Source organism: Aythya fuligula, chromosome 6 (genome assembly GCF_009819795.1).
Source record: "Aythya fuligula isolate bAytFul2 chromosome 6, bAytFul2.pri, whole genome shotgun sequence".
In the NCBI taxonomy this organism is placed as follows: Eukaryota; Metazoa; Chordata; class Aves; order Anseriformes; family Anatidae; genus Aythya; species Aythya fuligula.
The window spans coordinates 15,870,680-15,883,976 of record NC_045564.1 but is presented as its reverse complement, the minus strand read 5'-3'; the positions used below and the strand labels follow the sequence as shown (position 1 = coordinate 15,883,976).

Here is a 13,297-nt window from a genome sequence, read left to right as displayed (position 1 = left end):
TATACAATTGCGCTGCCCTTCTAAAGCAAATTTTAAAATGAGCAATTTCATCCAATTTTGGGCTTGTGATAAACTATTATTTTTTTTCTCAATATCAGTTTCTCTGGATTGCAGTAGAAGCCTTTGATTCCCCAAAACTAGAATCTGTTTTTGGCTCACTTCAGCTAATCTGAGTGGCAGGCACTCCATCAGACTCCAATAAAACTTTTTTTCTTAAACTGAAAATCCTTTCTTTTGCAATTAAATTTGTCTAATAAATGTAAAAGAATAAGTCATTTATAGAGTTTGAGAGCTCGGGCTTCTCATATGTTTAAAAAAAATCTTGAAAGTAGTCTTAATGCTAATGTAGTTCTTGTTTTGCAAAATGATAGGTCAATGTCTATGTATTTTTTCGCTGACATACAAGCTACATTTTAATGTTGGATTCTGTATAAAGACCAGGAGCCTGACTGTCTCTTCTCACTTCCAACCCCAGTGTGTTGTATTGTCAATTTTTTGTTGATCCATGATCTCATTTGAAGTCACCCTTTTGCAAATTTAATGCCTACATTTGGCTTCATAATAGCAGTTCAAAAACATAAGGAGAGCATAGCATTTGTTTTGACAATGTTAGCAAATTGGCAGTATGGACTGATTGAAACATCTAGTTGATTTAGTTAAAATATATCTAATTGGGTACAGATGATTTCTTTGAGTATTTGTGTTTCAAGTAATTATTTTTGTATAATTTGTCAGTATGCTTTATATATACTTGACTTAATTGATATTTTATTTTTTAGGCTTCTGATGATGAATCTTATATCAGCGATGTGAGTGATAATATATCAGAGGACAACACCAGTGTTGCAGACAACATTTCTCGGCAAAGTATATTGCTATGTTTTGAACTTTGGGAAATAATGTTGGTTTTGTTCATATACCAGACTTACTGCTTCTCTATACAAGACCAACTCTGCTGCTTGCTTGTTCTGGTGGTGAATTTGGTTCAAGGAATAAATCTTTTTTTCTTAAGGTGGTGCTTTGTTGTGATAATATTTTTTTCTCTTCTCAGTTCTCAATGGTGAGCTAACAGGAGGTGCATTCAGGAATGGACGGCGAACTTGTCTCCCAGCTCCCAGTCCTGACACCAGTAACATCAATCTGTGGAATATTTTGAGAAATAACATTGGCAAAGATCTTTCCAAAGTATCCATGCCAGTTGAGCTAAATGAACCTCTGAATACCTTGCAACACCTCTGTGAAGAACTGGAATACAGTGAACTCCTGGACAAGGCTGCAGAAACAGATGATCCTTACGAACGCATGGTAATAAATTTAGCGTAGCACTTCTTATGCCTATATTAAAAAGGGAGCTGTTGTGTGGAGGTCTGTGCAGAGTCCTCTCTCACTCTTCCTGTTCACAGAAAATGTGTGATACCCTACAGTGATGGTACATGCACAGGAATCTTTGCCTATTTTATCTTATATTCTTGTCTGCATTTCAACAGGTTCTCATAGCTGCTTTTGCAGCGTCAGGTTATGCCTCTACATACTTTAGAGCGGGAAGCAAGCCATTTAACCCAGTGCTCGGTGAAACTTATGAATGTATTAGAGAAGACAAAGGATTTCGATTTTTCTCAGAGCAGGTGAGGCTTATTTCTAGATGGACACCGATGGTAATGTTTAGACTTTGGTTTCTTTGTTTAGTAGATTGACCTTGTTTTTATTTTCTGGTTAAAAAAGGTTTATTTTCTTGATAGTAAAAAAAAAAAAAAGGTGGTAAGTATGAGTGAACCTCATTAAATACTGGAAGGTATGTTTTCATATTAATCACTGTAGTAGTGTTGTTTTAAGTACATAGTGTAAAACCGAAGCATAAGTTTCATCTGTTTTCATAGCAACATAAGCTAATAGATAGTTTGGGCTATTTAATATTGTTATATTGCAGTAATAGTTCTATTGTCTTAGAAATGAAAATTAATTGCTTTTAACTCAGCCAAACTGTTTTTCAGGTTAGCCACCATCCTCCCATTTCGGCCTGTCACTGTGAATCGAAGAACTTTGTGTTTTGGCAAGGTATACCTTTTTAATTCAAAAGCATAAAACCTGTTTTATTAGCACGTAAAAACTCTGTCTGTACAAGCTGAGCTTTTGTTTGGAACTTACCCCAAATTTTTATACTTACAATTTTTGTAGTAACATATTACAAACTGATGTTCTGAATTACTTCACTCCAAATTCTCAATTTGAAGAGTGAGTAGATGTGTTACAACTTTCCTTGTCACTTGCAGTCTGTTTATACTTTTCTGCTTAAAAGATTTTTAAAAGAAAATTGTTATTTCTTATAAACACAAGCAGTTCTTTTTACACAGTTGAACAAGCAGCTGTTTCTTTTCTTGTCTCTACTGGCATTTGCATTTAATTTATATGGAACGCTCTCATGAGAGATTTGACAGTAATGTAACACAGGCATAACTCCTAGAAGAAAATCAAAATTCTCTTTATTTTTTTCTGACCTCATGCCATTTTCTAGGTTGTTTTATTTTATTTATTTGTATTTTCATGACAATCTCATACTGTCCTGTTTTAAACTGGATGATGTAGTATAAGTCATCTCATCTGTCACAGATCACTACGAATGGAAGACTTTGGTCTTTTTGGTTTTGTAAATCTTTCACTATCTTTCACTATTATATTCAGATATCAGGTGGAAAAACAAGTTTTGGGGAAAATCAATGGAAATTCTGCCAGTTGGAACTTTGAATGTGACACTTCCAAAGTAAGCTCGTTTTTATTTCCTTTTGGCTTGGTCTTTGATGTAGTCTAATCTAAGCTGTTTTGTGACTGGATTGGGTAAAGTGTATGCAGAGATTGCATGAATTGTATGGGTGACAGCGCCTAGCTCAAATTTCTCCCGAGTCTACAGATGGAGATATGGAAGCATTGCTAAGCCTGAAGATTCATTTGGGTTTTGGGAAGAAAAATGTACATGTATGAACTCTCTAGAAACTGACAGACAGAGGAGAATGGAAATGTTTTAGGAGAGAAAACACAAGTTCTACACATACAGTAGTGATCAACTGTTCAAAACAAGGCTTCAATATAGGACTGTCAGCACTGCTAGCACTGTCCTTACTAAAGCTCTCAGTAGTGCTGTTTCCTCAGAAGAACTGATAATGCAACGTTGTTTTTCAAAATGTCAAAGCCGAAAAATGTTCTTCAGATGTTGACTGAGTAGTGAGAGGAAGAAGTTTCAATACAAATAAAGCTGGTTGTAAGTCGAAAATATTCAAGGAGAGGATATTTTAAATACATCTGCAGGTTTTGCAATACTATTCCTGCTCCTGTATGTTGCAGCCATCTTTCTTTCTGAATCTAACAGTATGGCATTCTTTGGGACTCCATATCACCTTTTTATCTGTCTCTTGAAATAGAGGTAAATGCACTCATGAGCAGCTTTGTCTTCTGTCTCCATATTTGTACCTCAGTCTTTGAAGGAGAATGTACTTTGCACATTCTCTCATTTTAGTCCCTTGTTTGACAACAGAGGTGCTCTGAATACGAGTAGTTGTTACAGACGAAAAGGGATGGTGTGCCAGTTAGCTCCTGCCTACTTCCTTTCTGTTCTTTCCTTCCACATTTATTTTGCTCTATTTGTAATTCAATTGCATTGTCTGCCTGTGGCCTAAATCCAGCCTTATGTTGATCTTTGGGTCCAGTACTCCTGGAATTGAGGTCAAAGCACCTTAATGCTCTGGGGAAAGTGAATTTGCCGTGCAGGACTTAAGTGATTCATGCCATCTTGATTTGTGGTTCATAGCATCATTCCTCAGTTCTCCGCACTAGACCATAGGTGACTTCCTCCATGTAGGATCAGTAATGAATGACCAGAACCTATTATTTTAATAAAGTAAGCTATTGTTTCAAACATTTTTGAGAAATATGAAGTTGTATAATGGCTTACTTTTTTTCTCGTTTATGATCTTGATTAATTTATATTACCAACTACTTGTTAATCTATTCTTAGGTATGGAGATTACTATGTCTGGAACAAAGTCACTACGTGCATACATAACATCCTTAGTGGAAGGAGGTGGATAGAACACTATGGAGAGATAACTATCAGAAACACAAAAAGCAGTGTTTGTATTTGTAAACTCACATTTGTCAAGGTAGTGTATGTATTCTAATGCATTTCACCTATTTATAAAAATACACAGTTAAAGTATGCATAGAGGTGTTTCTTCAGTATTCTGGAAATCCACATTCCACATTTTGCCTTACCAACATTTGAGAATATCTAAATCATCAGATAAGAGTGCAATGTCAAGTAGTATGACTTTTCCATTGAACTGGTACATTTGATATCAATGTCTTACATTGCTATACACTTGTGTGCTATACTGTTGTTGTTTTTAGATTAAAAATAAAATGACAAAATTTCTTATCTATTAATACTATAAAAATGCAAAGTAACTGTATAGACTTTTGTGCCATATTACTTCTGCTTTTGCTAGAATTTGGCCATTGATATTTTATCTCTTTGGCTTCAATAGCTCACACTATTTTAATATCCAGGCAGGAACCATATATAAAAACAGATCAATATATAGATCTGTCAGTATCAATTATTTTCCCTAAAAACATGTTTGCCTTTGTATTATGACAAATTATATTGATACCATTGCAGTGTGAGCAATGGTGTATCACTGCAAATCTGAAGTTCGTGTCTTGTTGGATGTTCTGATGAGTGACCGACAGTAGATGAAGGTGTTAAATGTGTCTAAGAAAAGCAAAACAGAGAAGAGAAAGAGAAAGCAAATACCAAGTAATAGTGGCTGAGAGTCTTCCCTGCTACAAACAGCAGTATGCTGGACCCATCAAAGTTTTCCTTTATATATATATTCAGTACCTCCCCATCTGGAAAGAAGAGAGTTAGGTGCTTGTGATCTTGCAGCTTTCAAAGTCTCATTTTACTGCTCTATTTTTGGGGATTTGGGTTAATGAACAACAATATATTTCCCGTATGTTCTGGTAATTAACTGTACTTGAATACCTTATGCTGAAACCACATATCAAGTCATTCAAGGTTTCTTAAACTAAAGCAATTAATAATCAAATCATCTGAATTTTGAATACTGATATTCTTGGTTTCAGGTGAACATTTCTGATACAAAATTTGGACAGTTAAGATTCATGCAGTAACTGTTTTGGTACAGAGTAACATGATAGTTAACTCGTAATTCTTCATTAAACTTGCAGGTAAACTACTGGAATTCAAATGTAAATGAAGTCCAAGGTGTTGTGATTGATCAAGAAGGGAAGGTGGTGCATCGCTTGTTTGGAAAGTGGCATGAAGGTCTTTACTGTGGGGTTGCACCTTCAGCCAAATGTGTATGGAGGCCGGGTAAGAAACTTGTGGTAAACTCTGGCGGGCACCATGGTATAACTCTGTAAAACAGTTTGAGCCATCATTTTAAATACACAAAATACCATGGGGGAAATATTTTTTTTTTTTTACTAGATATATAAATAAGAATTTACAGCAGTTTATAATAATGATAAGTGGAAATGCTCCTACAGGGCCTAGACTTTTACATCTTGTTCTGAATATATGGCTCCTGGTCATATATTCTGGGGGACAACCTAAGAATAAAGTTAAGAAAATAATCAGGTGTCTGGGTCTGCCTGACTGCTTTCTCACAGAGAGAGGGTAACTTGTTTGGATTCAATAGAATAGGAAATATCATTTTACCAATTTTACCAAGTTTGCTGTCTTAGTCCTTTATTAAACTGAAGGACTGGTCTTCAGTGATGGTGAGCTCCTGTAATTTCAGTAGTTGAATTCAGCTTCCTTATTGCTTGCTTAGAGACTTTGGCATTAAATTACTCTTCCTTTGCACATACAGTATTTTTCATATGTGCAGAGTGAATATCCAGGAATTGTCATTATTGCTAATGCTTTGCACCCACTCTGCTCTGATTACTTTTAGTGCTGAAGGTTCAGAACAGTGTCCAATCAGTCTTCAAGCAAGTGTATGTTCCAAAATCAACACTGAAGATTAGCTAGGGTTAGCTTGTATATAGATGTCTGATAAACCTGTTTTCCTAGTAATGGGAAACTGTTTAGCTTAAAAATCTTAAAAACAGTAATTTTTATTTAAAAATGAAAGATCATAAATGTTTTGAATCTATTATCATATAATTATAACCTATGAAAAACAAGCAGTTGAAATTAATACTGAGTGAACATTTTTCTCTCTGGAGAATAGCTCTTGATGCTTAATAACTGTATATAAGGGTAAAATATATTAGTATTTTTTTCTTTTATAATTTAATAAATAAATGAGTCTCTTACATATTCAGAGTAATAGTAATAGTAAAAACGTTTTTGTTTCTCATGCATATGCATACAGGCTCCATGCCAACCAATTATGAACGTTATTATGGCTTCACGAGGTTTGCTATTGAGCTCAATGAGTTAGATCCTGTGCTGAAAGATCTTCTTCCTACAACAGATGCACGATTCAGGCCAGATCAAAGGCAAGAATGCTTGTTTAAACACTTAATTTTCGGTCATTTTAAGGCTGGGATTAGCTGAGTATTGAATTTTGTTTATGTCTTCACTACAGTCTGAACTTGGAGGATTCTGCTAGCAGAGAAGGTACTCAGTACTGCAATCAAATTTCTGCTTTACCCAGTTGAGGGAGAGTAGAAAGTATCCTGTTTGTAAAGCTATAATACAAGTCTTTTAGCAGACGTAGGATTCTTCATGACAAGCTGGAAAGACATGCTCTGTAATGTCATGCCCTCCAGCTATGAATTGAGGCAATATTAATTCCCCCCTAATTCTCAGTTCACATTACTTCAGCATCTGTGATGCATTGAAGTAGCTAAAGAAGTTGTATGCCTAAGGCTGAAGGTCAGGTACATGCAACTGGGGAGTCAAATATCAGTTATTCTCATTTTATGGGGTTATGACTAGATCTTAAAGTACAACACAGACAACAGGCTTGGTTTCTGCTCGTCTTTTGTGTTGACTGGTGCTGGAAAATCCCTTCTTCTGGATACTGTATGATTGCTATAGGACCTGCTATTATCCATACAGGCTTCTGGAAGAAGGAAATGTAGAAGCAGCAGCATCAGAGAAACAAAGAATAGAAGAACTCCAGAGAAGTCGGAGGCGGTACATGGAAGAAAACAGCATTGAATATGTACCCAAATTTTTTAAGTGAGTCTTTTCATTTCAGTAGAATTCTCTCTGTTTTTATTTGTGTAACTGGACAAAGAACTACATCAATTACCACCAGCATAATCTGTTTAATCATGAAAGCCTGGAAAATGGCAATTGTAATGATCAGATACCTAGTCTCAGTCTGAAGCAATTTTTATGTAGTTTAAAGCTTTGTAATGGAGAGTATCTGATCATTTTCTCACAGTGGGCAACAGCTAACAATTCTGCTGCACCCCATGGCCAATGGTTTTTGAACTTTGAAATGTAATAGAAGTATAGCGTTCTAGGAGCTGTTAGCTTAGATCATTGCTAGCTCTTAGGAGGCTATTGTTTTAAGCCATTGCATAAACAAAGTAATAATTAGGGACCTGAACAAAAAAAAGCATACGTACACACACATACATATAATGTATATATATGCATTTAAATTGCAATTGATTTATTTTTGAGAGTGTTTTTTTTTTTTTAATTAATCATTCTTCTGAATCAAGAAATACTGAATCATATCAAATAGTGTGATAGCTTGGGGAATCAGAAGTGAACAGATTGAAAGTGATTAATCTGTTTTTTTTTTAGTGGAAAATTAACATAATCCAGAGCAAACAATCAAGTATTCTGCAAGCTAGATATCTTTTTTTGATCCCCTGCACAGAACCTGAATCTGTTATGACCAAAGAGGCTTTTTGTAGCTTTAAAACCTGCTTACCAAGATCAGACAATGGATTTGTAGGTTTGATTGTTTTCTGAACTTTCTACTTCTGGCACAGACAGAGATTGATTTTTGTTTTTAAATCCCTGACTGGTCTTACCTCCTTTTGAAACATTAAATCAGATTTAATGTTGGGGATAGATCAGAGAGGTATGGAATTTGATTGCAAATTGTGTAGGAGCAGAGATCTATGGTCAGATCTTTATCTTTCCTTTTTCTTCTACAGAAAAGTTATCGATGCTAATCAAAGAGAAGCCTGGGTTACCAATGAAACCTACTGGGAACTGCGAAAGGATCCTGGATTTAGTAAAGTAGAAATTCCCGTGCTCTGGTAAACTGAGAATGTAGATCTAGTAAACATATCACTCTCCGAAGAAAAAATAACTATGCACAATATGTTTCTTATAGCTAAGCGTGGTTTGTGGGTCTATGGAAAAACCTATCATTTGCATTTATATTCATCTTTATAACGGACTTTTGAAAGTGCATTAGACCAGGCCCCTGACCACTTCTGGATCTTTTTAATTTTGCAGCAGCCATTAAAAAAAATAAAAAAAATAAAAAAAAAAGGAAAGAAAGAAAGAAAAAGGAACAAACAGAAACGTTTTAAAGTTTCATACACTGAAAATTCAGAACAAGAGAAGCAGATGAGTTATCCAAAGTCACTCTGAAGAGGTGGTAAACACAAAACTGCAACCGGTGCTTTAAACAGACATTACGAGTAATGTAATTTAAATTAAAAAAAAAAAAAAAAGAGGAAGAAAAACAGAAAAAAAATCCATTTTGTTTCAACTATTTTTGTTAAAAACTCTTGCGTCACCACACTGTCATTTCTGGCTTCAGGTTAGTCCTTTGGTGTGATGTGCTTGGACTGACCTTGTCAAAAAGATAGGCTTTTCTGGAAGCTGTTCCCATTCATATGCCATTGTTCATGCCTTAAACAAAATATGAAGATGTACAGTAAGTCATTTTAAAATATGTATGCTTAGGCTTGTGTGAAGGGCAGATTTTTAAAGCACTAGGATTTTATCATGCTATAAATATTAGAGAACCTGTCTTATTTAAAATCAAAAAACAACCAAACAACTGTATTTCAGAGGGATGAGGTCTACTGTACATGCTTTAGCTTTGGAAAGCTGGTTGTATAATCAGACTGAAAAGAAGCTGCTAACTGGTTAAATTTGAGGTAATTTTGGTAAATGCATATGAATAACTAGTCAGAAAAATCATATTCTAAATGACTGATTCTGAGATGTGATCATCTCTTAACACAGACTGGACATGGTCTTACAGCGAATCTCATTTCTCTATAACTGCTTATACAATTAGGATTCCCTAAAGCTTTGCAACAGTGTTAAAGCACAGAAAGATTTCATGGGAAGGTCTCTGGCTTCGCTCTAGAGGTTGGATAGTACTTTAAATGCAACTAATGTTTTCTGCCATACATGCTGTTTACTGGCTCCATTCTTTCCCCATCCACTCTTCTTATCTAAATTTATAGTTGAGAGTAGGGAAGAGGTTCCCATGCACTGTAGATAGCTACTACTACTTGTGTTGCCAAAATAACTTTTGTGCAAAATTATATTTTACAATTTTTCATAAAGTGATCCTGTATGTTTTGGTTAGGAACCAAGTCTCATATGTGTTGCTAAGCCTCAGTTAATATATGTGGGAGAAGTCTTGGCATTTTCTGTGTGAAAATCTTGGAAACACTAACGAGTAGAAAGACAGGTTTTAATAAAATGAAAAAATAACTTTATTAGGTAAAAATTGCATTTCATATGGTATGACCTAGTCTTCCATTTACACACACATAATACATCCTCCAGACACTGATGTATATGCACTGTATCTGTATTTCTTTCTACATACACACAGCATACATAATGCACTTTTTTTTTTTTTTTTTTTTTTTTTTTTTTTTTTAATATTGATTCCAGTAATGAGACCTAAAAGAATGATTGGATAGCTATGTGATCCTGCCAGTAGAGTTGTGTGAACAGCTCTCAGTGGAATACCACATGTACCCATCCCTCTACCTGCCTCTTCCTTTTGCAGAGTCAGGTCCCTACAGAGCTGAGATTACTGTGATTATTTAATACCCATTTAGTTCTCAACCTTGTTTGTAAGGCAGAGCAACTAGCTACTGATGTATTCCAGCTTCTTCACACAGTTACGTTATCAGGAAGAAATATGAAAAAATTAGATAGAATTTTAAAGAATTTTGAATAGTAAACATTGCTTATGAATGCTTGGTATAAAAAGTTGTGTGCAGATTACCAGGATTTCTTCCAAAGAAAATTGTGAATTATTTGAATAATGATATAGTTTTCTTTCCTACTTGAACCCGTTTTTTTCTGCAGCTGTTATTATAAGAAAATGAAAATATATAATGGTTTGTTTGTTTTAATCATACTTGGTTGACTTCATCATACTTGCTTTAATGGTGTTACACTATGAATCAAATTGGCACATTGTGTCCAAAATAGCAATTATTTTATGTCACTTCCCTTAAATGCAACATTATTATTTACCCACATTACACTCCAGCCTGTGTGCAGTTCACTGTGATATTAGAAAGTATTAGAAAGTGCGTGATTGCAAATACATTTGAGGGACAGAAACTGCATGTTCTCTTTCTTTTACATTTTTTTAAGTTGTCTTTTAATTTAAATATAGAAATAAGTTTAGTTTTAGTGTTCTAGTGTTCTCTGAATGCCATTCTTTGCAATGCAAACTGAAACTTGGTGAACACTGAGGATGTTATCAGTGCTTGAATTATTCTTTTACAATTATTTATCTCATACTCATTGAAAGAAAAATAGCTTTCAAATTTTTAGAATTAAAAAAAATGTGATGTGCTTAATCTTTTATTGAAGGAACTGTTTAAACGTACTGGATGTTAAATTAACTGATTGTTAAATTAGTTAATTATTAGTTAGAGGAATTGCAAAGCAAAGTGTTGCAAGATATTGTTGTCTTTACCAGAATTCTAACAGTGCCAGCAGGTGTGCCATACGGCAGTTTCCTATAGTACAGAATTCTCTCACAATTTTCTGTGTAAAGTCGATTACTTTTTTCCTGCAACCATGGGGAGACACTGGGACATATTTTGTGCTGTTTCTAGAGAATGGATTACTAAAAGACAGGTCCTGGGGCTCGTGCCCAAACTATGATTTGCAGACATCCTATGAGATGTCACCATCTCTGAGGTGAGGGGGATGGCAGGCTGCCCACCCTTCTGCCAGTGCAGTGCAGTCAGATTTCCTGCAGTATGGTGGGAAGTCTGTTTTGCAGCCTGGCACCTGCTGTAAGCACTTGCTGCTTTTTGGCAATGTTGCTGCTGCCTGACCGTCCATGCCAGCTTGTGGGATGTTTGTGCCCCAGGTGGAGACCTTTCCATTTCTGTTGAACTTCACAAAGTGTCTTATGGCCCAGGGCTCATGCTGAGCAAGGTCCTCCCGACAGAAGCTCTGCCGTTTGGTGTGCCATTGAATCCTCATTTAATGCCAACTTGTTAGGGTGTAATCTGTGTCCTTGCCCAGGTCACTGGTGAGATAGCCATCAATAAAGGCCACAAAATTAACCCCTTCTTGCTGGTTGCCATTGGGGTGTAAGCCATTGGTCAGTGCTCTTTAAGCCTGGGGCTTCAGGCAATTTTTAGCCCACTGAAAACTCCTCCATTCAGCCAGGCAGTATTTCCTTTGGTAAGGCATAAAAGATACTTACTCAGTAGATTTAATTGCTACAGGTTTAGTATACGGTGAAAATTAGTGTATTTAAAAACTCTTAAACAATTTAGGAAGTTCTGACTTTTATTACAAAGACATTTTCGCTTTTTCCTGTTTTCTCAAACTACATATTTGTGTATAAAATACACAGCCCTTACACCTTATTTCCACAATAGTGAAATGTACCTTCAATTAATATTTAAAAGTGTACTTCAATTTGTTCCTTGTTCCGGATATGATTCGTTAACAATAGCTATTTTCATCAAAAGTCATGTCATCTTACTTAACTTCATTCCTATTTAGGATCCATATTAACAAGATGGCAGAATTTTCTGTGTATTAGAAACCGTTACCTCAGCAGGAGATAAAATTTGAATATGAGTTGAAACCGTTACCTCAGCAGGAGAGAAAATTTGAATATGAGTTGATTTTCATATTTTTACTGTGATTAAAAAGTCATCTCAACACCCATTCTACTTCTAGACTGATGTAGGTTGCATGAAATAAACTATTTTTGTATTTGGCTTTAAAAATGTAATCCCACTGTAATACTCTGGTCATCTTATAAATACTATTACCCTTTTGTCTCCTCATTTTGATCTTCTGACTCTGAATGAACTTTTATATTATTTGTGAGTTCTGTTTGAACAACAGATACCAGGCTGATTTTAAGTATTGCGGGAGATGCACGTTGCCAGCACTGGTGAGATCAGAGACAGAGATCAACACTAGCTGTTTAAAATGTCATTGGCTGCAGTTGAGGAATTACCTTTATTTCAGTTGTTAGGATGAATACTGGAGCTGCATAATGAAAACAAGAAGAGTTTTTTAGATTAAATATACCTGAAAGGTAGTTATTTTTGATCATGCACTAAAATCGAAGGGTTATGTTAAAGAGAGTTCCGTGTGGCTAGGGGAAAAATGATCAGCGTTAACAAAATTGTGTAAGAAACACTGGAATGTCCTCACCAGTCAGCCTGTGTTACAAACAGACTTTGGAGAAAGCTAACAAATGTGTTATGTCGTAACTGCTTATCTCAGTGACTACTGGAGCTGCTATCTAGCATTTTCTTCTTGGCTGGCATTAAGTAACAGTCGTCAAAATAGTATAAAACTTTAATTTGTTCTTTTGAGCATATATTATTAAAAGTAGAGGCGTTCAAGGATACAATTGCAACTACGTTTTTGTGTTCATCTACTAAAATTGCAAGGGAATGCCTGGTTACTTTTATTATAATTTTGCATCACTCAAAAGATAAGTTTCATGGAAAACGTTGGTTTTTTTTTTTTTTTTTTTTTTTTTTGTCATAGTTGCTTTTAACAGAAGAATCTAGACTGTGTGTGTGAATAAAGGTTTAATTATTCCTGGGGAGGATATCTCCCTAAGCTACTTTGGAAAAGTGAATGGCATCCATAAGAATGTTAAGAATCTCAGTAAGCTCAAAGAAATGGCCTATTTACAGCAGTTTATTTTATTTTTGTGTTATATACCATAAAGGGGTCTACTTACAAAAGCAAACATTCTTCGCTCTTTAAACTTGAATGTATAAACCCCTTCATTGATGAGCTTTGGTACACATTCCATCTTCCTTCCACTAAATTTGAAAGCCTCTTTCTAAAACCTCCTTTGGAAGATTTTTATAC

The 13,297-nt window shown here is 35.2% G+C and overlaps 1 protein-coding gene across 6 annotated transcripts in view; it reads left to right on the top strand.

Moving 5' to 3' along the window:
• Positions 1-8,676, top strand: part of OSBPL6 (oxysterol binding protein like 6) — an 89,237-nt gene extending 80,561 nt beyond the window's left edge. For all 6 annotated transcript variants that reach the window (XM_032189905.1, XM_032189906.1, XM_032189903.1 and 3 more), the window contains 10 exons: positions 780-867; positions 1,052-1,305; positions 1,488-1,625; positions 1,992-2,055; positions 2,680-2,758; positions 4,007-4,151; positions 5,242-5,386; positions 6,396-6,522; positions 7,088-7,210; positions 8,149-8,676. In XM_032189905.1, the coding sequence (XP_032045796.1) occupies positions 780-867; positions 1,052-1,305; positions 1,488-1,625; positions 1,992-2,055; positions 2,680-2,758; positions 4,007-4,151; positions 5,242-5,386; positions 6,396-6,522; positions 7,088-7,210; positions 8,149-8,257 (1,272 nt within the window). In that variant the 3' untranslated portion in view covers positions 8,258-8,676. The remainder of the gene's footprint in view (positions 1-779; positions 868-1,051; positions 1,306-1,487; positions 1,626-1,991; positions 2,056-2,679; positions 2,759-4,006; positions 4,152-5,241; positions 5,387-6,395; positions 6,523-7,087; positions 7,211-8,148) is intronic.
• Positions 8,677-13,297: the final 4,621 nt, after the last annotated feature.